We start from the raw sequence: 22,400 nt of genomic DNA, 5'->3' as shown, positions 1-22,400 counted from the left end.
AGGCCAAGAACAATGAAATGCTTTGTCATTCGAGGTTTTTTTTTCCCCATAAAAATAGAATCTCTAGGGATATTTTTTTTACTTAAACAAGGATGTAATTTAAAGTGACTGAAATGGGTTACCATTACCAGTGGGTAACATGGTGTGCAGATCAGCTGTTATGAAGGCTGTGTGAGATTAATAAGCATTTTTAACATCCAAGCCTCCTGAGACAGTGCTGTATTCAGGTAGCACTTTCATGATTTGGCTGTTTGGGCTGTGTGTGTTAAATTATCTTCTAGATATCTTCTACGTATTTGTTTTCCTGTGTGGAATGAAAGGGATGGTGTGTGTGTGTGTGTGTGTGTGGGCGTTTAGTGGGGCATTGATGAGTTAGTGTGTTGTGTGGAAAGTGTGTGTGTGTACATGCACGTTTATTTGTGTGTGTGTGCGCGCACGGTGGAGGTTTCGGATTCATGAACAGACAGCGCAGTCAGGCAGCCAGTTTACGCTGCGGGATGCATAGATCAATATGCTTCGATCCCTGCCCTCGCTCTCTTTGTCTGTGTCCGTGAACCCCCCCCATCCCCCAATTCTCTGAAGCCTCAGGCACACATGTAGGACCTCTCCGACTCTCCGAGACACTCCAGCCCAAGAGTCAGCGCCAGCACTAATAACCCCCTCACAAAAACCAGCGTGTTGTTATTTCCCACGGTGCACAAAATGCCAGTGTATGCGCAAAGGGGGGCTCCGCTTCTTCCCGGGGCCTGGGTTTCATTCCCACCCCCCATCCACGGCACATCGCAGAGGGAAAATGAAACGACCGGAAGGTGACCTTGACCTCGCCATTAACCACGCCTCACTGCCTTGTTCCCTGAGTGCTGCTTCGTTAATTAGGTAGAAGGCAGAAATTAGCCGAAGACAAAATGCCTCTATATAGTGAGGTTCATGTTAAAATATAGTGTTTAACCTAAAAGAATTGACAGACATTGAGCTAAACATTAAGTGGTGTGGCAGAAGATTTCTCAGTTTAATCGTGAGATTAAAGCTGCTGTCAGCCACAGTACGAAGCGAAGGGAGACATTTCTGGGCCGTATTGTTCTTATAAAGCAATTGCTGCATATTAGTGACAATATTATGGACATTTCACATGACAGAATGTCAAACAATTACGGAATTTATCTTTCCAGCATTGAACACACTGCCTGCCCATGAACAGACCATTGAGACAGGACCCTGTTTTCACTGGGCGGAGCGCTATCGCTAGCTTCAGTTACAAGTACCTCATTTTTATTCGCCTACAGCGGTACACCTGTTCCCATTTCCCCCTGTTTCTGCAGGCTGCTTGCTGACTGTTTCCTGCTCACAGTAGAAAGCCACACAGCGTTGATGGCTGAACGGGATCCTCTGTTTCCGCTGCGATGTCTCACACAGCAGTGTAACCAGCAGGGTTTTCCTGCGGAGTAAACCAATCAATGGCAGCACTGGCAGGGTGGCTATGCGACTGTAGTTTGTAGGGTCACCCAAACTTTCCAGCACACAAACATACCCTCCGTGCTCAGGTAAACTCCCTCTCTGGCTGGCATCTGTTCTGATGCTTAGCTTCTGAGAGCCCATCCTACATTGAATCTCGGCGTTGAGCACAGTCACAGCCCACCACTCTGTATGCTCTTTGCTGTTAGTCACTTTTATCCAGAGTGATGGACCCCCAATTCCAACTCATCCCACTGGGCGTGTTTTCTGAAGCGGGTTAAGTAACGTGTTCAATGACGTGAGGTGTGGTTTTTTTCTTGCTTGGGTTGCGGTCAGCAGCCTCTTCTTTACAAGGCCAGTTTTTTAACCTACACCCCGACATCCTGGATCCAGTCCTTCATCCCGTTATAAATAGCCAGATATGCTTGGTTTGAACCAGATGTATTAAAAGGGTTAGGGGTTAGTAGACACACAGTCTAATCAGAATGGTAATCATTGTGCACAGGGGAGAGAAGGCCCACAATGAGAACAAATGGGGTACATTTACTAGAAGCACAGAACACCCAGTTTGATATGATTCTGTATTCTCATTTAAGCTCATGAGCTGACAAAGAAGCAGAATTCTTATAAACAGTCAAACAGTCATGAAATCGTCATTTTCCCTTCCCTAGGAATAGCCTTTCTTACAAGAAAGTGCATGTCTTGTCAAAAAAGTCACTGTCTGGACCATAAGAAATAAGTGGTTGATCACATGACCTGCACCTTCTCTTCATTAGCACAGATTTTTGATTGTGATCTCCTCAGGCTAACATTGGGCTCAGTTTGTGCTGGTTCGCTTATAGCAGAATGGGCCCACCCCATAGATGCTGACAGACCCAGACTGTTCCGGAGGAGTATCCATCTTCTGAGAACATCAGAATTGCAGTTGAGTTGCGGTAGACCAGATGTCCTGGGGTGGGCTGTTTTGGTTAATGAACCCTTTAACTTGCTATTCCTGTGACGTAATAATTTTATTTTGGTTCTGTTTTGTTTTTTGGCTCACACCCAGAGCTTTCTCTCTGCTTGCTCATGCTCTATTGCCCAAGCTTGTACACTACTGGAGAATTTTTCAAGACCAGCCACCAGTTTTCTTTCCTTATGTCTTTTCCTTGTACTGAAGTTATCATTGGCTTTCATTCCTCTCTATTGTTTTTAAACCCATTTCCACTCCTGTGCTTGAAATTCTTGGTCTGTCATCTCATCCCCGTGTCACTTGGGTCTCCCACAACACCGTTGAGGCGAAACAGTGAATCTGAAATGGCCTCTTGCATGAAAGTGAATTAATGAGTGCACGAGTTCCCCGTGATGGACTGGAGTCTCACAAACATCATGCCCTCCCCCGTGATTTGCTCTTCCTGAGTTACAGCCATCCTGCTGGCTGAGCGGTTTCTGAAGATTGACACGTAGTTTCGAAAGGCTGAAAGTAAATGTGTGTGTGAAATGTGTGTCTTTCGAAACAGCAACACAACCAGCCACAAACCCATAAAACTCGCATTAGGAGAATGTGAAAATGAACCAGTTTGTATTGCCTATTCAGAGGCAAATTTCCTGTGACGTGTTGAACCTGTCCAGCAAGTAAAAGTGTGTGGGGTTTTGTTTAAAAGGAAGGTTTAGTCAAGAAGGTTGATCCTTTGTAAAGAACAATATGCATACATAATCTGTAGCAAAGGCTAAGAAATGAAAAACACAACTATCAAATCAATGGCTGAACTCCCACTCAGAGATATTTCTGGACCAGCAAAATAAATTAATATAGCAAAAACACAGCCTTCAGTTCAAGTGAAGTAGATTTAGCTGTACTTAAGCTCTCTCTTTCTGTCTGTCTCTCTCACTCTCTTTCTGCCTCTCTCTTGCACACATACACACAAAATGTGCACCCTGGCAAGAAGACTCTCACACATCTCTCCTTGTACACTCCACACACTCCGATGCATGCACTTGTGAGTCATATAACAGATCATGGCCACACGCATTTTACCACATGTATGTAGCACACGTGTGCATACACAGGACATGTGTGATATTGATGTCCCTCTACATGGAGCTATCAGAACAGAATCCCCGCAGCTCGATTGGTGATATTCTGGGGTAAAATCAGGCCTGGTGTATTTATATCTGGTTAAGGCCCTCAAGGCAGATGACACATTTTATGCTTTAACTTTGGATACAATAACATTTAGCTCATCTGGATTTTGATGTGATCTTCATTTCTAAACTGTTGGCTTAGAGAAGGGTTCTCACATGCAGTTTTATCACTTGCATTTGTGTGGCATCTTCGTTTCCATCTCCAAAGGTTGCCCATTCAAAATGTGCATGCAGCCATTCCTATAGGCCAGTGTTTCCAAACCTGGTCCTAGGAGACCCATAGACAGTCCATGTTTTTGCTTCCTCCCAGGGAGCAAAGATGTGGACTGTCTGACTGGGAGCTAGAAGGGGGCAAAAATGTCGACCCGCAGTGGGTCTCCGAATACTGGAGTGGGAAAAACTGCTATAGGCGACATAGGAAGCTGCCTTGGGCACCAGCTTCTGAGTGGGCACTGGCTTGCCAGCTGATTTCACTTGTGTCAGATTGGGGAGCAGTAGCGGCAGTGATGCTCGCCTAGGGTGCCACATTGGCTTGGACCAATATAGTCTCTGTCCCTGCATAGTCTCTGTCCCACGGAGCCTTGCATCTCTCCCCCCCCCACCACAAACCCAAGTGTGGGTTGCTTGGCATCACCGGATAATATGCTGTAACTGGCCATGGCAGCGCCCGGCTGGGTTAATATGAGCAAGACCGGCGGGAGGGAGAGGAACTGGGCCAATACCCCGGGCACCTTGCATATTTCATAAGACTGCTACCCCTCCTTAACCGGAAGCTTGACACACTCCACTTTGAGCTCACAGTCAATCCCTGGCCAGCTCCCCGTCCATCATCAGGGCTGTCTGGAATTTCCTGGGAGGTTTTTTTTTTTTTTTTTGTCACGAGCAGCCCATGAATGTTGGTTCTTTTTGATTTGTTCATTCTGAACACACAGAACAGCCATACTGCAGAAGACTGCCCATGGCGTGATGTGTCTGTCAGGGCATTAGTCTGGAGGTGTTAGTCAAGGAGGCAATCTCTACATTTTTTCCCTGACTCGCTCAAGAGTTCCCGAATTCCTATATTACAGCTTGTGTCCCTCACTACATGGGGGGGGGGGGGGGGGGGGGGTTGCCAGCCATTGGATCTGAAGATATGCAGCAAAATATGGGCCTACAAGAGAATCCTTCATTTTACTACCATTCTGGGTGTGCATTGTGTTTCGATCGGTTCAAAAGTACACATAGTGTTGCCAGTGATACTTGCTAGTGAAACAACACGTATTGGACGGACAGGTGCATTTGAACATCAACTTGCTGTCGATCCTGGAGCCAACAAGTTCAAGAGTGGCTGTGAATGGTGGTTTACATGCAGCCCCCAGCCCTCTACCCCCCCAGTGTCAGCACTTTAAGAAGAAAAGTGCTGAAGTGGCAGTAGAGACCAAGGGAGGAGATGGGGCAAAACGGTGAAACTTTAATGATGCTGAGGAAAGTTTCTGCTTGCATGTTAAGTAGGCAGCCCCAACTGGGCAGGTGATCCAGTCTGTTGGTACCAGCAGTACTTGAGGCCGCAATATCAAGAGGATTTCTAGTGCCAGAAAGGTGCTTTGTATTGGGGGATTGGGGTCAGGCTACCGTCTTCATTCAGTTCTGGCGAATTTTGTTTCAGGGCACTTGTTGATTTCATACACATGTGCAACCTATAGGGGGAGAGTCTCACTCTCTACCACTGGCTCTTCTCATCTGTAGGAGCTGTGCGAGCATCGAGTATCTTCCCCATCCTCAGCGTCATCCTTCTCTTCATGGGGGGCCTCTGCATAGCTGCCAGTGAGTTCTACAAGTCGCGCCACAACATCATCCTCAGTTCCGGCATCTTCTTTGTGTCAGCAGGTAAGGGTGGCCAGGCCAGGTGAGGCTCCGTGAAAGGATGGAGGATGGGAGAGGGAGGGCGATGAGTGACATAAACACTGAGACAGAGAGCAAGGAAGGGTTCGAGTGGGGGATATTGGCCATTGGGCATGGCCAAGACTGCAGTAACTCCATTCTCGACGACCGACCAATCACAAGAGTGGCACTGGGGTTCAGAGACATGTGCCAGTGAGCATCTGTGATAAACCTCTAATTAGTTTAATCACACTCAGCAACCCCCCCCCCCCCCAACTCCCACCCCCGGTCACCCACAGCTCCACGTCCCAGTTGAGGGAAAGTACGTAAAATAGGACAGAGCGGAAGTACAGCCCAACCTGTTTCAGGACCTGCAACGTGGCCCAGCTAATGGTAGCCTTTTGTACCACAATCAGAATGAGACACGATCCCCCCCCCACTTTGCTAGGCTCAGAGCGACCCATTGGGATTAAACTCTAAAAATATGGTGTCCCTGACACATTCCTCTTGTGATCCATCATCACGCCTTCACAACGTTAAAGATATATTTTTTTGTGACTGAACAAAACATATTTATGATGTTATATTAAATAAAGGTAGCAGGAAAATGAGGGAAGCCTGTGATTGTGTTCCTGTTCTGGTCCCAGAGAGAGTTGAAAATCGGCTTCCGAGGGCCCCGTGTCTGAAGCGTCAGACGAGCCCTCCTGCTCCAGTGCCGGCTTGGTCAGCTGGAGTCATCCTGACATGTGGTGGCTCTTTCCGCCACATGGATTTACACGCCTGTGTGTATTGGCTCCCCGAGGGCAGAGAGAGACAAACTGCAATCTGCAAGAGCAGTGTTTCCCAACCCAGTCCTCAGGGACCCACAGACAGTCCACATTTTTGCTTCCTCCCAGCTCCCAGTAAGAGGAAAAAAACTGGACTGCAGATCCCTGAGGACTGGATAAGGAAACACTGAGCAAGAGCATCATTGTGTGCGAAGTTGATGCATGCAGCTGAATTGCGAGAACAACTTGGTGCTTTTATTCAAAGTCCTTTACAGATTTAAATGTTTCACTCATTTATAATGTTCGATAAAGTCCATTAAGCTTCATTATGGGTGTTGAGCATGGCCAAATTTAGGGGGGTGGTGGCCACTGGGCTAAGCAACCAGAAAAATTGTTTGGGTCGCCGACGACTCGGGGACCTGGTATATAGTCCAGGCTAGCTCACTCATAAGTCCTGCCTTGCTGTTGGGTGTAAGTACAAGACCCCTCATGACAGTTCGACCAAACATGCTGTAAGTTGTCACTTTGCACCCTTATTCTCATAGCCTACATGTTGTTTGTTGACGCCCCTTTGGTTCCTTATGCTGGGTATTGATTGAGCACCTATGCCAAGGTCCGTCAGGATGATATGGACCATCTCTATTCCAGCAATGCATGCGGAAATCCTTGACCATCTCTCTCTCTCTCTCTCTCTCTCTCTCTCTCTGTCTCATTGTTTCTCTGATCAGGCCTCAGCAACATCATTGGGATCATTGTCTACATATCAGCCAATGCGGGGGACCCCTCTAAGAGTGACTCCAAGAAGAACAGCTACTCGTACGGCTGGAGCTTCTACTTTGGTGCGCTGTCCTTCATCATCGCTGAGATGGTGGGCGTGTTGGCGGTCCACATGTTCATCGACCGGCACAGGCAGCTGCGAGTGGGTGTTGCCCGTGCCCCCGACTACCTGCAGAGCTCGGCCATTACGCGCATCCCCAGCTACCGTTACCGCTACCGCCGGCGCTCACGCTCCAGCTCGCGCTCCACGGAGCCATCACAGTCCCGCGACGCCTCGCCCGTGGGCCTCAAGGGCTTCAACACGCTGCCGTCCACTGAGATCTCCATGTACACGCTCACCCGGGATGCCCTGAAGCCCGCGACCACGCCCACCGCCACCTACAACTCCGAAAGGGACCACAACTTCCTGCAGGTGCACAACTGCATCCAAAAAGACCTGAAAGACTCATCCCACACCAACACAGCCAACCGACGCACCACCCCAGTATGAGACTGTCCCACGGTGGAGAGGGTGGAGGGCAGGGAAGGGGTGGGGTCGGCGTGGTGGCGAAGGGGGGGGGGAGGGGGTTGCATAGAACTGAGGAGGAGATACAGAGGAGCCCCGAATTCTACAGATAAGATGATATACAAGTTTCCATGTCAAAAAAAAAAAAACAGAAAAAAAGTTTTAAAAAAGAAAATGCATGATTTTCCCATCTACCATTATTTAAAAGAAATTTTAAAAATGTTTGTAAGACATGAACTGGAATGAAATCTGGATGAATGGGAGAATAGGGGCAGGAGATCTGGGGGGGGGGGGCAACCAGGGGTGGGGTCAGTGAGGAGGTGGGGAAGGGGGTGGAGCAGACGGGACCGCAAACCCTCCCTCTTCACCCATCTCCGCCCTTCCACTTCTGTCTTTTATTTAATGTATTTATTGATTTTTTTCCTTTTTTTGCATTAAAACTGTGAAACCACCGTGGCTTGGGATTCGGAAAAAAAGTGGCTCAAACCACAAACAAAGTTAATATATGTATTAATTTTATATATGAATATATATATAAGTAAATATGTTAATAAATGACTGACTCCTGACACACAGAACAAACTAAATGAACTAACTGAATATTTGTGGAAGCTGAAGTGAGAGAAGTCATCTTGACCAGCTGCTTTAAAGACCGAAAAGAGACAAATAGCAATATTCCACAACGATGCTGCTGTTAGATCCAAACGCGCAAAGCAGTAAATGTTAGACAAATTCTATTCTTTTAAATGAACCTTCTCCTCTTTTTCTGGGACCCTGTTCCCTGTTCTTTTTTTCTGTCACCAAAGGAGAGTGAATCTGACAGCCCCGAGGCAGAAGATAACCACATAAAAAAAAATTAATAAAGCATAAATAGATTTTAAAAAATAAAAGCGAGGGAAAAAAGACTGATTTGGGGGAGGAAAAAAAGGAAAGGAGATCAGGGAGAAAAAGAAGAGGATGCAAATCAAAAAACAAGAAAAAAAAAACAAGTATTAAATACTACAGGAGCTGAAGCTGAGTGACTCACAAATTTACATGCATGCTAAAAATTTACAGCAAATCTGCTCTTGAGAAACTTAAGTTTTAAAGGTTATTGGTAATTATAAGGAAAAAAAATGATGACGCCGAGTTTAAAATGTTTACGTTTTGTCTGTAATTGTACTTGTCTTTTTTATGATTTTTTTTTGGTGGGGTTTTCATTTATTTTATGCTTTGGAAGGAAAAGCAAACTGCAATGAGCAAATGACCTTTTTTAATTTTTAATTTCTTTGTACATGTGTCCTTTTTTTCGATTTGAAAGCTCACACAGCCTTAGCCATATTTTTCTGCTCTGAGTTGCGTTGTGTTGTCCAAACAGAAACGGTCATTAAAGGTGCCAAAACTGAACAGTCCTAAACTTAGATGCATCCAGACCCCGTGATGAATAAAATTGGAACCCCAGAGGGAACAAAAATGATCCCGGTCCGTTTTTTTCCTTAATCTCTGTGACCCGTGCAGGGCTTCTAATGACTTAATGAGAGGTCCAGTACGTGGCTTGTCTGTGGGTCACAAAGCATGATTACTGAGCCTTTTTTTAACAGGTACTTAACTGGATGGTCCAGGTAACCACAGCATTACATGCAAATCAGCCTTCTATGTCTGTTATCTGGCGTTGTGGTCTGTGACTCTTCCAGAGTGTCTTATTTCAAATCGTTTTCAAGACAAGAGGGCCAGGGACTCTTCTGGGGAGGGGGGTAGCAGAGGGCCCAGTGTTGGTTTTGTCATGGGGGCCCAGAAATAATAATAAAGAGTGGGCCTGATTCTCCAAAACTTGGGGTTTCATGGAAACTATAATGTGCTTGTAGAATAGTGTCGAACTCTACCTGCAGATGTGTGGGCATGCTAAATGATGAGGCCGTGTTGATAATGCTGGCACCCCCAGCAACCTGTTAGGGGGGGGGGGGGGGCAAGTTTATAGGAAGACACGATCTGCTTATGAAACCGGTGAGAAGATCTGGGCTCACATGACCATATCTTTGGTGGGAGGCTAATGGAACCTAGGAAGACGACTGAAAATAGTCCTGCCGACTCCTGGACTACATTCATTGCCGGAGCTGAAATTCAGCACGTGCAAGGCAGACATCATCAGGTACGATTATAGTTCAGGATGTTAAACTACCAGGGTCAACGTGGACACGGTTGATCCTTCTGCATCACGACTTTCCCCACGAGAGATTAAACGGGAGTTTTGCGAAAGCCACAGATGACTCATGAAGGCCATCAGAATACACACAAAACGTTTAGTATCTCATAAATGCGTAAAATGTATGTAACAATGCACAGATTAGCCTATCACAGACACAGATTATACAAATATTTTACATGGATTTATATGGTCCTGCTGAGACTGCTGCCCCTGCGACCCAACCTCGGACAAGCGGAAGTTAATGGATGGATGGATGGATGGATTTATATGGTATTGTCTCTGACATTGTTATATATATTATTACCTAAATTTGTATATCTATACAAGACTAATAATTATTATTCAGTGGCAGACGGACAAATATGTTTTCCCTGATTCAGTTCCCCCTGTCTTTTCGTCCTTCCTGTCATTCTTGCTTTTCCTTCCTTCCTTCCCTGAATTTCTGTATCCCATCTCCTAATCCTAGGCCCATCCATCCCCGTAAAAGCACACTCAGGCTGGATTAGGGATGACGACTTGAATGAATGACAGTAGTTGTGAACCGGGGTTGAGAACTTTGGTCAGCTGGCTGGCATGAGATTTTCAATTTGAGGCAAGTCTGCACACACATTTACATGTATGAAACAATTTTATTACCTTGAAAATAATCCTTAGGGTTTGAAAATTGCCCCAAAGCTTCTGATTGAGCTAATTTTACGTTTATAATGGAATCATATAGATTTGCTGTAAAATTTCTTGCATGAACGTGAAATCCTGAAGGCACAAGTGTCACGCCACATGCGTGAGATTCGGCAGCCCATTCGACCATAACTGTACTTGTGCTGGATGGTTTTACCGCCTTGCCTGAATTACATGGGAGACTTCATTGTTTTATCCTGTGGAAAAACATGACTGTCTGTGCTCTGCTCCAGCATACTTCAAAGCACAGCAAGTAAATAAGACTTCTTTCAATGTGTAAATGCAGCCACATCCTCCATTTTACACACTAGCTGTATATTAGTACATGTCATTCCTCCCCGCGTAAGGTCTGGAGAATTTATGAACACAAGCTTTTTAGACAAGATATGAATATATGCTGAGTGTATCTGTGACTGTCAGCCCCACTGCATAGTCGCATACATTCTCTCCTTGCGATTTAGTGTGGAGCATCACAGTTTGAGTGCTTCTGTGTTAGCATGTGGAAATCTCTATACTTCACTCTCTCGCTGCCGTGCATCCTCTCTCCTGGTGGGATGATCAAAGCCTAGTATGTCTCAGCCGTGTAAGAAAGAACAGGGTGGAAGAATAGTGTAGGGTAACAGTGAGCGTAGTGAAGGCAAGATCAGCATACCACCCCCTTTTGGCTTGGAGGACGAATTGTTGATTCTTCTAATAGGGGAAAAAAATACTTGTTGCATAAACCCACCAAGACCAAATGATATTCTAGACGTTTTGGGTCTTTAACATTTTCAATAGATTTTTTAAATTAATTCTAAATGAATTCAGCCTGATGTATAACCGCACCACCTTTATAGAGATTCCTATTTCTTGGAGAGATCACTTAAGCCAGAAAAACCCAAGGCTTGTGCCCATTTGCCCTATCAGAGAGCATGTGTGACAGCATTCCGGTGCAAGTCCACACTCACCGATCACGTGTATCATTTGCTCAGGCCGTGGCTAGCTGGGAAGCTGCTGGGGATGCGTGTTAACGAAACACCGTGGAGCCAGGGAACAGCTGCAGAAAAGGCGCTCACCTGCGTTTTTGGGTCAGGGACTGTTCGGGGCAATAGAACAGTAAGTACTTTCACAGAGCGGAGAAGCTGCTGGACAGGGGAAAAAAAGGAGATAGGAGCTAATTCAGCACAACCCTGGGCTGAGCTCAAACCCGTGACGTCAGACTGTAAGTCACCTCCTCTGTCTTCTGTTCAAAGAAAGAAGATATGTAAATGGCTGAATTTGTGTCTTAATGGCAGCGGGACCATATACGGTTCCGGCATAGCGGGAATGCAGAAAGAGAAGACCTGACACCTCAGTGGCAAAGTGACTTTAACTCCAGACCCAGAAGAAAGTCTTGGTGTCTCCCGGAATCGAGAGAGAGAATGAGATAGAGAGAGAGCGAGCTCTGTCCTGTTTGATGGGCTGCCAGCTACACCACCACTATTGGACAGGTGATGAACCATGCCAATTAATGTTCGATCTGCAGTCCTGTCTCTGCTTGTCGGGGTTGAAGCTGTTCCTCACTGACGAGATGGATGTTCATGTGTCGGGTGTAAAAGACAACATTTGATGCGGGGCTAATATGATTGGCTTATTGCACCAGAACAAATAAGTTACAAAGGGGCAAAAAAGGGTATGAAAACAAGGTTAAACAGCAAGGGCAGGAAAAAAAAAGTGAAATTCCCTTTTTACAAATCAGTCTGAAAACTTTATCTCATGCACCCTCTTGTGGTGGCACCTGGCACTACAACAAGGGCCCTGGAGAGTCAATGGCAGTTAAGGTTGCGCCTCAGAAAACAGGTGTGGAATACTAATAGGTGCACAGCAGTGCACAGGAGCTGCAGCCCAGCAGGTTTAATAACACTGTCGGTCTCCCCCGGCCAAGGGAATGCGGACAAATGATGTTACACATGGGGGGTGGGATAGAGCCCGAACAGCATTTTGATAGCTGCGATCTTCACACTCAGGCTCCTGCCTTGTGAAAGGCAGCAGGGCACAGGTTCTCGTACCCCAGGCCACATCCTCCGCAGATCCAACACAAATCGTTTTGAGGGCATCAAAAAAAAGAAAAAAATGGCATGCAGAAGAACCGGGGAATGGGGGAGGGGGGGGGGGGTCCAGGAGGTCTGCGGCAAACGGCCCCATCACACATCCACCCACCCCCCCCCCCCCGTGGGGCAGAAGTCACTCCTGGACTCTGCTGCTGTGCCTGGGCTCGTAAACAGATATAATTACAGTACATAAGTATTCAACACGGCTGCTTACCAGGAGTCGCAAGTCAATTTTGCACAAAGCTGTCTGCAAAAGGCCCACCTCAAAGGGTGTCTGTACTCTGAAGCACAGTTCCATTCCCTTAAGCTTTCGGGAAACCTCACATTTTCAGAAACCAACATGCATTTTTAATATTTATGGCCTTTCACCAGACATGTACAACACCCCTTGACTTAATGATGAGGCTGCTTTGAAGCAGATTACGATAGGCTAAGTGGAATGGTCGACCTTGTCAGCTATGAAAAACGAACAGATATAGGATTTTGACCTGAATTAAATTTGAGAATAACTTTATTTTCATTATTGGCCAAAGGCGGAACTTCTGAAAATATCCAAGGATATATAGTGCTGTGCTGGAATTTCACGTGACACACATTGGGAACATCTCACCATCCCAGGAGGACACAGAAGTTCACAGTTTTTTTTTCCTGACCAGCCAACAGGTTTTCCCACAATGCACTGGGGCATATGATATAACATACTGTTTAAAATCCATTATATCATAGCACACATCACAAATACAGCCAAGTGCCCTCTGTCAGGTCAGCGGGTTAAAGTTTAACTAGGCTGGACCTGCTGCAGAACCAGTGAAATGGGAAAACAGAGGAAATTCATTTTTTTTCCTTTGGCATTTGTAGACTGCCAAGCCGTCCTCACGGTCACATGATTTTAAACTCTTTCTACGACTGCTGCTTTGCTGAACAAAGTTAAATGATGACGGTATCCAACAGCAGGGTACCTCCTAAGAACTGAGCTCAGAGTTTCGTTACAACCCACACCCCTTTATCCACCACCGAGAAAAAACATTCATTACGAGATGAAGTCTACAGTGCATCAGAGGCTGTCATGGCAAGTGCTGTTACTGGTTGATCAAAAAACGCCACCAATGGTAACAAAAACAACTCGCTTTTTAATAAGAGTCTGACAACAACAAATTTAGTGATGTAAAAGCTCAAATAGAATTACAAAATTATAAATATACAGAAATTCATTAACAGAATGACACTGAAGTCTCTGCACTTCAAAGCTCCTGAAAGCCATGGCGGAAGATTCCAGTCCAGGTTTATGTTACTTTTGGGTGTGGAGAGTGTGCGGGATTTGCAGATTTAGGCCAGGCTGTGGATCACCTGAATCCGGTCCTGGTACATGCTGTAGAAAGCTTGGGCGAGACTGACAAAGGGGGCTTCGCAGGTCTCAGTCTCCTTCTGTAACACACAGGCAGTCATACACACACAGCCTGAATATGTGTATGTGTGTGTGTGCATGTATTACGTATGTATTACATTGTGGGGACCAAATGTCCCCACAATATCACAAAAACCTGTTATTTTGACATTGTGGGGACCATTTTATCAGTCCCCATAAGGGGAAATTTTATAAAAATCTGTAACTGCAATCAAAAAACTAAAAATGCCCAAAAATATTGTATTTGTTTGGTTACTTATGGTTACCTTTAGGGCTGGGTTAGGGGTTAAGGGTGTCATAAGGGTGAGGGGAATAAAGCAGGACTATGGTAGCGAAATCTGTGTCCCAAATAAACAGCATCAGCCGGTGGATGTACAGCCCCAGCATCTTTCCTACAGGTTGAGGGGTGTGACAGCGCTTACGAAGGTGTGAGCAGAGCTCAGCGCTGCTGCCAGAGGGGGCAGGACAGCCGCCGCACGTGTGGGAGGGCATGTAAACTCACAGCCGAGGTCTCGTGGTACTCTAGGCCCTGGCTTTGGGCCCAGTTCTGGGCCACGGCCTTCTCCACCTCCCGCCGCGACGAGAGGTCCGACTTGTTGCCCACGAGCACCCCTGCATGGTATAAATGCACGTGACCATCAGTGGGCCGGCTGCCACCCCCACCCGCTGCAGGTAAGTCCGCCTCCCCTCCCCCATCCAATATCCCAGCCCTTCTCATCCAGCTTACCTGGGACTTGCTGGCCCTGGCTGTTTGTCCTCACCCGCTCCAACCAGCGACCGCAATTCCTGAACGACGCCTCACTGGTCAGATCAAAGACTAGGCACAGCACTGACGGCTGCCCCCACTAAGGAAAGGGGGACAGACACAGCTGTGAGCTCTGGGCCCTTCACGCCAGGATGCCCTACTACTCCTATCAGAGCTGACGTTACTCCTGACGCCAAAGACGGACAACAGCTGCTACACCCAACTCCTGGTTTGTAGCTACAACACTTACAAACTCTGCCCCCACAATACTGCTGTACAAAGGCAAAAGAAAGTAACTGCATATTTGCAGCTATGACCAAAATTGGATCTCTTAGGCTGTGTTTTATCTTGGGACAAAATATTAGTTGTATTGTAATAATAATAATAATAATAATAAATTTTATTTATAATGCACTTTTCATTAAAACAAATCTCAAAGTGCTCAGTTTTGAAGAGAACACTATCATTTACTGATTTGCTACACATTCAGTTAGACAGTCAAACTCTGAAGCCCCTTTTCTCAGTTTCAGTGTCAGTGTAGTTACCGTGTTATGCCTTCATACGGCAGGATACCTACGAAGGGAAAATAGAGGCATATGGTTTTGGTTGTACTACATGAATAACTTTTGGTATAAAGTTCTCTCCTTTCAGAAAATTGATCATTGGAATTGTATTAATGTAACACCCTAGAACTATGACTGCCCTAATGACAGAAATAAGTAAGGCATAAAATTAAAATCGTAACACATGCATGAGGTTGACATTTGCATTTAGTAATTACAGAGAACACCCTATTTGGGATGCTAGTACAACATCTACAACCTGCCTCGCGTTATGATGTCATTCAACGCTGGTACCAGTTTTTACGCCAGTGGAAAACCAACACCTTGAAGTACTGTACTTTTGGGACTTTCTTAAAGTCCCAAAAGTACGGTACCCGGTGTGGTGGAGAAGCGCCCCAATTCACCAATCCACATGCAAATTCCACACATATGTAGCTGGAAACAAAGCCCTCAGCCCAAAAGCTGTGTGGTCCCGGTGTCACCACACAAACGAACTGCTACCCAGAAACCAAGAACATACTGTATGCTGTCACCAGAACTCAGTTTCAATTAAGCCTCTTTAAGATAAAAAATATTTTTATCTTTAAGATAAAAAACATCTACAAAGTGAAATATTACTGCAGGATTAGCAAAGACAATGAAAAGCTGGACATTTTGGCCAACTGCTACTAATGTGACTAGAAGGACCTGGGCAGATGTTTTTTGGTGAAGTTGGGTCAAGTGAGGACGAGTGAACGGCATGATGCTGCCCTCACCAGCTTCTCACATGGTTCTGCGAAGGTCTCCTTCCCAGCAGAGTCGAAAATGAACAGCTCCTACCCAGCAAGCAAAACAAAGGTGCGGGCAGATTAAGGACACGCAAAGGACTCAGAAATCCAGTAGGACCCTATCAGAACCATATGGAACTAACAAATGGGGGGGGGGGGGGGGGGACTCACCACACTGTCGCTGCTGTCTGGGATATTCACAGATTTCACCAGAAGCTCCACTCCCGCAGTCTGGGGAAATTAAATCCACAAAGTCAACCATTATCAGCCCTGGAACTCAATGCTGCCTCCATTCCCCTGCAAGCCCTCTAGGGGGCGCTGTGCCTCCATTCCCCTGCAAGCCCCCCAGGGGGCGCTGTGCTATTCCACCCTAACTGTCCTTATTCTGAACTGAGGCACTCGGTTCTTTCCAAAGCTCAGGTGTATTAGGATTCAAAGGGACTGAGACACTCCCCCTGGTCCTGGCGAACTTCCCTTAAAAGCCTAACACGCTGACGAAGAATTTATTGACTACACATTTCACCAAACTGCACAAATTATTTTGAGAAAGGGGCTCCTTATTTTCTTCGGAAGCAAAATAAGGTAACAGGGATGATTCAGCACTTTAGGTGACCAAATGGGTAAAGTGGTGAAAGTTGCTTGTTCTCAGACCTCCGGACTGTTGGCTATGAAAGTAAAGTAAGGCACTGAGAAAAGAGGGGGAAATATATAAACGCTGTATATAAACACAAACAGTGCAGAAGGGGAGATCCTTTCATGGGTGAAATGTGTCTTTTGATTTTGATGGTTTTAACAAATAATACGTGCAAAAATTTAAAGTAAACAAACTGCTCTTGCCTCAAGTCATTTGTCAGCGTTAAGTAACAATGCCACAGCGTGACCGAGCTGCGGCCAGGGTAATTTACTTATTAATCATTTAAAGCCATTGAGGCAACTGCTGTGTCAACAATTTCTAAATAAAAATCCATAAACTTGGCAAATTAGAATGTCCTGATGTGCAGCTAATTAATATATCTGACTTTCACCGACAGTCTTTCATTAGGTACTTATAGGCATGGTACCATAACTGTGAAATAAAGCGTGGAAAATCTTTTGAAATGTTGATGCCTGGCTGTGAATTTCCTTTTTTACAGGGTTGAATGGGAGTGCTCATTAATATTCATGAGATAAGGCCTACCTGATTGGCCAGTAAATGCCTTAGAACAGGGCTGTCCAGTCATGCTCCTGGAGATACACCACCCTACAGAGTTTAGGTACAGCCCTAATTTAACACACCTGGTACAGATAATCAGGCCCATCAGTTGCATCTCAGTACAGCTACGTTGAAGCTAAGTTAGCTCTAATACTGAGATGCTACTGAAGGGCTTGATTATCTGTATCAGGTGTGTTAAAATAAGTCTGTACTTAAACTCGGCAGGATGGTAGATCTCCAGGAGCAGGGTTGGGCAGCCCTGCCTTAGACAGAAAAAACAAGTAGCATATGCTAATGAAGGGCGTTCACCAGCCAATCAGGTAGTGCTTCTCTGATAAATAGTAATGATTTCCCCCGAACCACCCTGTAAAACTAAAATTACCTCGCCGGCCAGCCCTCTTTCATGCAGCGTGAACATCGGCTTTGGTCTCAGTTAAGCCAGCCACGTGAACACCACGCCCCCGGCCCCTGCTCCCTATAATTGAATTCCCTTACAGAAAATTCACGATATATTTTAAATACATTAAATAATCGCATATATGCTAATAACATTTTAATTTTTGTTAGTTCTAAGCATCACCACTGCAAAACAAAGTTTAGCAATGTTTATTATTGCTGTCATAATTATTACTGTCAATACACATTCGGCCCATATACAGGCAGTAAGCGGGCAGCCCACCATGCTGTAGTTCCTCTGGAAATGGGCTCCGTCGCTGCGGAACATCTGACTCAGGGCACTTTTCCCCACGGCCGAATCTCCTGCGCCCACACAACATATTAAGCTGTTAAACTCTAAGAAACTACACACAAAGCACAAAACCCCCCAAAACAAATACACTAGATAAATCACTTAAAAGAGAGTAAGTTCTGAGGAAGCAGAAGGAGACAACTGCAAAACTATTGCCAGATTTGCCGGTGGAGGGTGCCAACTTCAACCATTACGAGCCACCATTTGGATTGGTGAAATAATTTGCACGGGAATTATTTGTTAGATAGGGATCTTAAATAAATCTCTTGGATGAAGTCGTGTTCAGCACTAGTCCCGAGTTCGCCAGTCAGACGGATGATACGTTCTGCACGAAAAGTTAACGGTAAAATCCGTTTAATTTCCAATACCATTGTTTAAATCAAGACCTACTGGATCCATAGTGAGTGATCATAGCACCAGGTACAGCCCATTTATTTGTGGGATATAATCCTGTCCCCTCGTATAACTAATTAAATCAATGAGTTTGGAAGGAAATTGCATACAATTGTACTGTAAACTGGCTAACAAGCTAGCCAGCAGTCTCGAGTTATCCTCAGCTATCCATCCAGGATCCAGCTATTATTCTCCAAGCGAAAGTGACAAAGACATTTGCTGAAATCAGATTTTTTTGTCTCTTTGTCTGATTTTCAGATCCGATTACTATTAGCTGCTAGACGCAATACACATTGTACTGAAATAACCAGCTAGCCAGCTAATCCCTGTTACAGCTTACCGACTACAATGCACCTCGCTCTCAGCTTCACCATGGTATAATGCGGTTCATAAAAATACAAAATTCGTCAGCACGAACCCCAAAATGTATCTCTAATCGTTTTATTTTTGGTAAAACATTCTCGAAATCAAGTTTAGTCCTGTTACTTAGCTTAGCTAGGCGTCTCTTAGCAACCGAAAGAACGATCCCCATTGGTTAACTTACTGAAAGTGTAGGTGCGTGAAATATACTATTGGTTCTCCTTCTTATAATGCGGACCAATAGACGAATCACTGATTCTGAAATAAGGTTTTTTATTGGACAACGTGTTCTGTAATCATATCTAGAAAAACTAAAATAAAATAACTCCTACGCCTTAAAGTTCTGTTCGGTACAGCACACGACTTTACTGCGTACTGGCCTGAGAATTAATTACATCATATGATGTCAATGGCAACATTGCAACTGTGTGTGCAGATGTGAGGTGTGTTTCTGTGGGTTTCCTCCAGTAGTCTAAAAGCATGCGGGTAGGTGAATCGGTGTCTTTAGATTGCCAGCAGTGCATGTTTGCCCTGTGATGTACCAGCAACCTGTGCAGGGTGTCCCCTGCCTCGTGTCCTGTCCTTTCTGGGATGGGCTTCAGGGAAAAAATATAAAATAATTTATTAATGTGTTTTGCTTTTTTAAAACCAGTCATTTCCACCATTATTTCAAAAATCCCTGGAAGGCTGTGGCCCAGCAGGATGTCCAGGTGTTTGTAAAATGACAAGGCCTCGGGGACTCGGTGACAACAAACACGCTAAGCTGAATGCAGTGGCTTGCTGCCTGGCTGTAACAAAAGCCTGCAGGTGCTGCATTCTCTTCGTGACTGAATAATATTGGCTCATTGAGGCTCAAGCGCCTCTGATGCATTGTGACAGGAGCAGAAGTGAAAAGCAAATTCAATGTGGTTAGTATCACTCTCTGGATCTGCCGAAAAATATTTTGATTGCGATGCACTCAATTTCGCCAAAGAATCTGAGTTCCTGTACTATGTATGCGCATTATATTTCGCGAGTAGCTCTTGAGGGCAGGTTCTTACCTGCAAAAGATATACAACCAGGTGGCATCCTGCACTGCAAACGCAGTGCAGATCAGAGCCCATCCTTCACTGTAGCTTTAACTTTCAATAGCCAGAGAACGAAGATTATGGCTCTCTCAGGGAATGTGCGCTCAAAGAATTCTGCTATTCAGCAGAGCTTGTGTTAAGTGTTTCTCCAACGAGAGCCAATATTGTTCCCAAATGTGTTGGAAAAAACCTTACACCATACCGAGTCAGCAATTTAATATTATTAATCCACAGAGATGCCCCTGATGTCATCAGTACGCTCCTAAAATGAGACTAGACTTATACACTATGGTGGAAATGCAGAGCTGTAATACCTCTCCACTATGTTTAGGAAGTAGAGGTTAACATGCCTTTCAGACTCGCACCCTCGTGAACTTTTCGAAAGTCACACAACATTACACAATAGTGGCAGTGAAACCTCACTGCATCTCATCACAATTTACTGATAACAAATACACTTTAGACACATTTGTATTACTATAATTCATCCATAGATGTATATTATATGAGTGAATAAGTTTGCTCTACATTTATGAATATGGTTAATATATACTTCACTGCAGTATTTTAGCAGGGAATATTTTTTAACCGTACAGATTAGTACAGACATTAAACACTAATTAGACCAATAAAGTGAGAAGAAAATGGGCTGGAATAGCAACTACACCATTCATAATTCTTTTGGAACTGAGTTTAACATGCCTAATGTATAATTTACTGTATTACATTTACATTTACTTTCATTTCGCAGGACGCTTTTGTCCAAAGTGACTTTCAAGTCAGGCAAACGGCACATTAAAAACATTCATGCTGTTAAAGAGTCACCTAGACATCAGAGCAGCTAGGCTGAGCTTCCAGTGAATGATCAGCTACAATGAAATTGCAGATTTCCTATCATATTTCAATCTTTAATTTGCAATATCCATTTTTATTGACAATCTATTGTCAAATGTTCTATACATTACTTACAGTTCTGAAAATAATACGACCAATAATTGTTAATATGCATGCATCCATTCATTGATACTACTTATCTGGGTCGTAAGGAGCCTGGGGGATACCCCAAGAAGCGGGTCGGACCTGATTTCCTTTTTATTTTTGGGGGGGAGGGAACCCATACAAATACAGAGAAACTCCACACACTCAGAGCCAGGGTTGTGAGGCATGAAGGTGCAGTTCCAACCACCAAAATATACTAATGTAAAATGCTAATATAATGTGATAAGATAATACATCAACAGATGGATTTGTTGCCAGGAGGCAGTCTGTGCCTGTCATGGCAGTAATACTAGGACCCCCTGGTGGACAGATGTGGTGAGAGAAGACGATAAGCTGAAGGAGGTGGCCTTCAGGGCTATGCTTGCATTCGGGTCTGATGAGGAAGCTGAGAGGTCCTGACAGAGCTGCCGAAAAGGCAGACACAGGAGTGGGAGCTGGTGAAAGAGAGACTGGGGAGACGGTGGAGAGGGAGGGCTGTCCCAAAGTACCCCATGACAGTAAAACAAGAATGTTGGTCCCTATTTTTAGAAAGGGTGGCCAGAGGGTGTATTCCGGTCATGCTTAGTCTCCCTGGGAAAGCCTGAGTATTTGAGAGTCTAGCCTTGCGTTTAGAAGGAACAATGTGGATTTCAGGCTGGTCATCGAATAGTGGTCCAATTCTTCTCCCTCGCATAGCTGTGTGAGGGTTTGCGCAAATATGCTGACAGTCTATAAGCGTTTTGTGGACTTGGAGAAGGCGTGTGACCACATGCCCTGTGACACTCTGTGGGTGGTGCTGCAGGAGTACGAGACACCGCGCCTTTACTGCCTGGTGTTCTGTCCCAGTATGAATGCAGAAAGAGGTTTTCTACTTCCTTAGCCCCAAAACTGAAACTGTTAAGGGTAGCTGTTAGCATGTGGCAAAGGGTGTGTCTTGTCTCCTCTACTGTTTGTGTGGCAGCCCTGCTACTTGCAGACGATGTCATACTTTTGGCATCGCCCAGCCAAGACCTCCATCACACGCTACAGTGGTTTGATACCGAGTGTGAACCGGCAGGGATGAGGGTCTGCACCTCCAAACCCGAGGCCATGGCAAGAATCGATCACTTCCTTCAAAGCAGGAGTCTGCACTGTGTAAAGGAGTCTAAGTAACTTTACTTCATGTTTTATGGGTGATGGTTAGAGGGAACAGGAGATTGACAGGCAGATTGGTTTGGTAACATACAGCTTTACTGGTCCCTACATCCTCTATTCTCACCAATGGTTAAGTCTGAAGTAGAAGCAGTCAAAATGAAGTTTCTTCACAGGGTTGAGGGACCTTGACATACAGCCACCGCTTCTCTGAATAGAACGCTTAGTGGTTCAGGCATCTTATAAGGATGCCACCTGGCCGGTTCCCAGTGGGGCTCCCCAGCCTGTCCCACAGGTATGGGCCTCAGGGAAGACCCAGGACATGCTAGAGGGATTCTGTCTCCCAAATGGCTCGAGAATGTCTAGGGATCCCCCATAATAAGCCGGAATATGTAGGAAAAAATGTGAGGCCTGATCTGTTCAACAAGCTACCGGTAAGATCCTGACCAGGAGAAGCAGCAGGAAAATGACATAATGAGATATTACATTTCATTGTTTTATTTAGTCATGATCTTGTTTCTGGCATTTTTACGGATTTGTTTTTCTTGCACGTTTATTGCATTTCAAAAAGAAAGCTTCACCTTTTCTGTTCAGTATGAAATAATGTCAAATTCTGATGTTGAAGACTGTGGTC

General features: G+C 45.1%; 2 protein-coding genes across 4 annotated transcripts in view; one reads left to right on the top strand and one right to left on the bottom strand.

Moving 5' to 3' along the window:
- LOC111859722 (voltage-dependent calcium channel gamma-2 subunit) overlaps positions 1–7,516 on the top strand; it is a 63,025-nt gene extending 55,509 nt beyond the window's left edge. Inside the window, exons 1-4 of one of the 3 annotated variants that reach the window (XM_023842683.2) lie at positions 3–809; positions 1,320–2,381; positions 5,302–5,442; positions 6,932–7,516. In XM_023842683.2, the coding sequence (XP_023698451.1) occupies positions 2,204–2,381; positions 5,302–5,442; positions 6,932–7,470 (858 nt within the window). In that variant the 5' untranslated portion in view covers positions 3–809; positions 1,320–2,203 and the 3' untranslated portion in view covers positions 7,471–7,516. Of the gene's footprint in view, positions 1–2; positions 2,382–5,301; positions 5,443–6,931 lie in introns of those variants that run through there. The other 2 variants (XM_023842682.2, XM_072711971.1) reach the window with 2 other exon arrangements.
- Positions 7,517–13,527: 6,011 nt separating this feature from the next.
- On the bottom strand, positions 13,528–18,748 carry ift27 (intraflagellar transport 27 homolog (Chlamydomonas)). Its single transcript, XM_023842691.2, has 7 exons — positions 18,571–18,748; positions 17,769–17,848; positions 16,069–16,128; positions 15,886–15,945; positions 14,550–14,667; positions 14,325–14,434; positions 13,528–13,842 (listed from the first exon to the last, which is right to left on the bottom strand). The coding sequence occupies exons 1-7, from the start codon at positions 18,602–18,604 to the stop codon at positions 13,744–13,746; spliced, it is 561 nt and encodes a 186-aa protein (XP_023698459.2). The 5' UTR covers positions 18,605–18,748; the 3' UTR covers positions 13,528–13,743.
- Positions 18,749–22,400: the final 3,652 nt, after the last annotated feature.

The sequence above is a fragment of the Paramormyrops kingsleyae genome, chromosome 5 (assembly GCF_048594095.1).
Source record: "Paramormyrops kingsleyae isolate MSU_618 chromosome 5, PKINGS_0.4, whole genome shotgun sequence".
Taxonomy (NCBI): Eukaryota; Metazoa; Chordata; class Actinopteri; order Osteoglossiformes; family Mormyridae; genus Paramormyrops; species Paramormyrops kingsleyae.
Note: the sequence above shows the minus strand (reverse complement) of the source record. Positions and strands in the feature narration are given on the sequence as shown.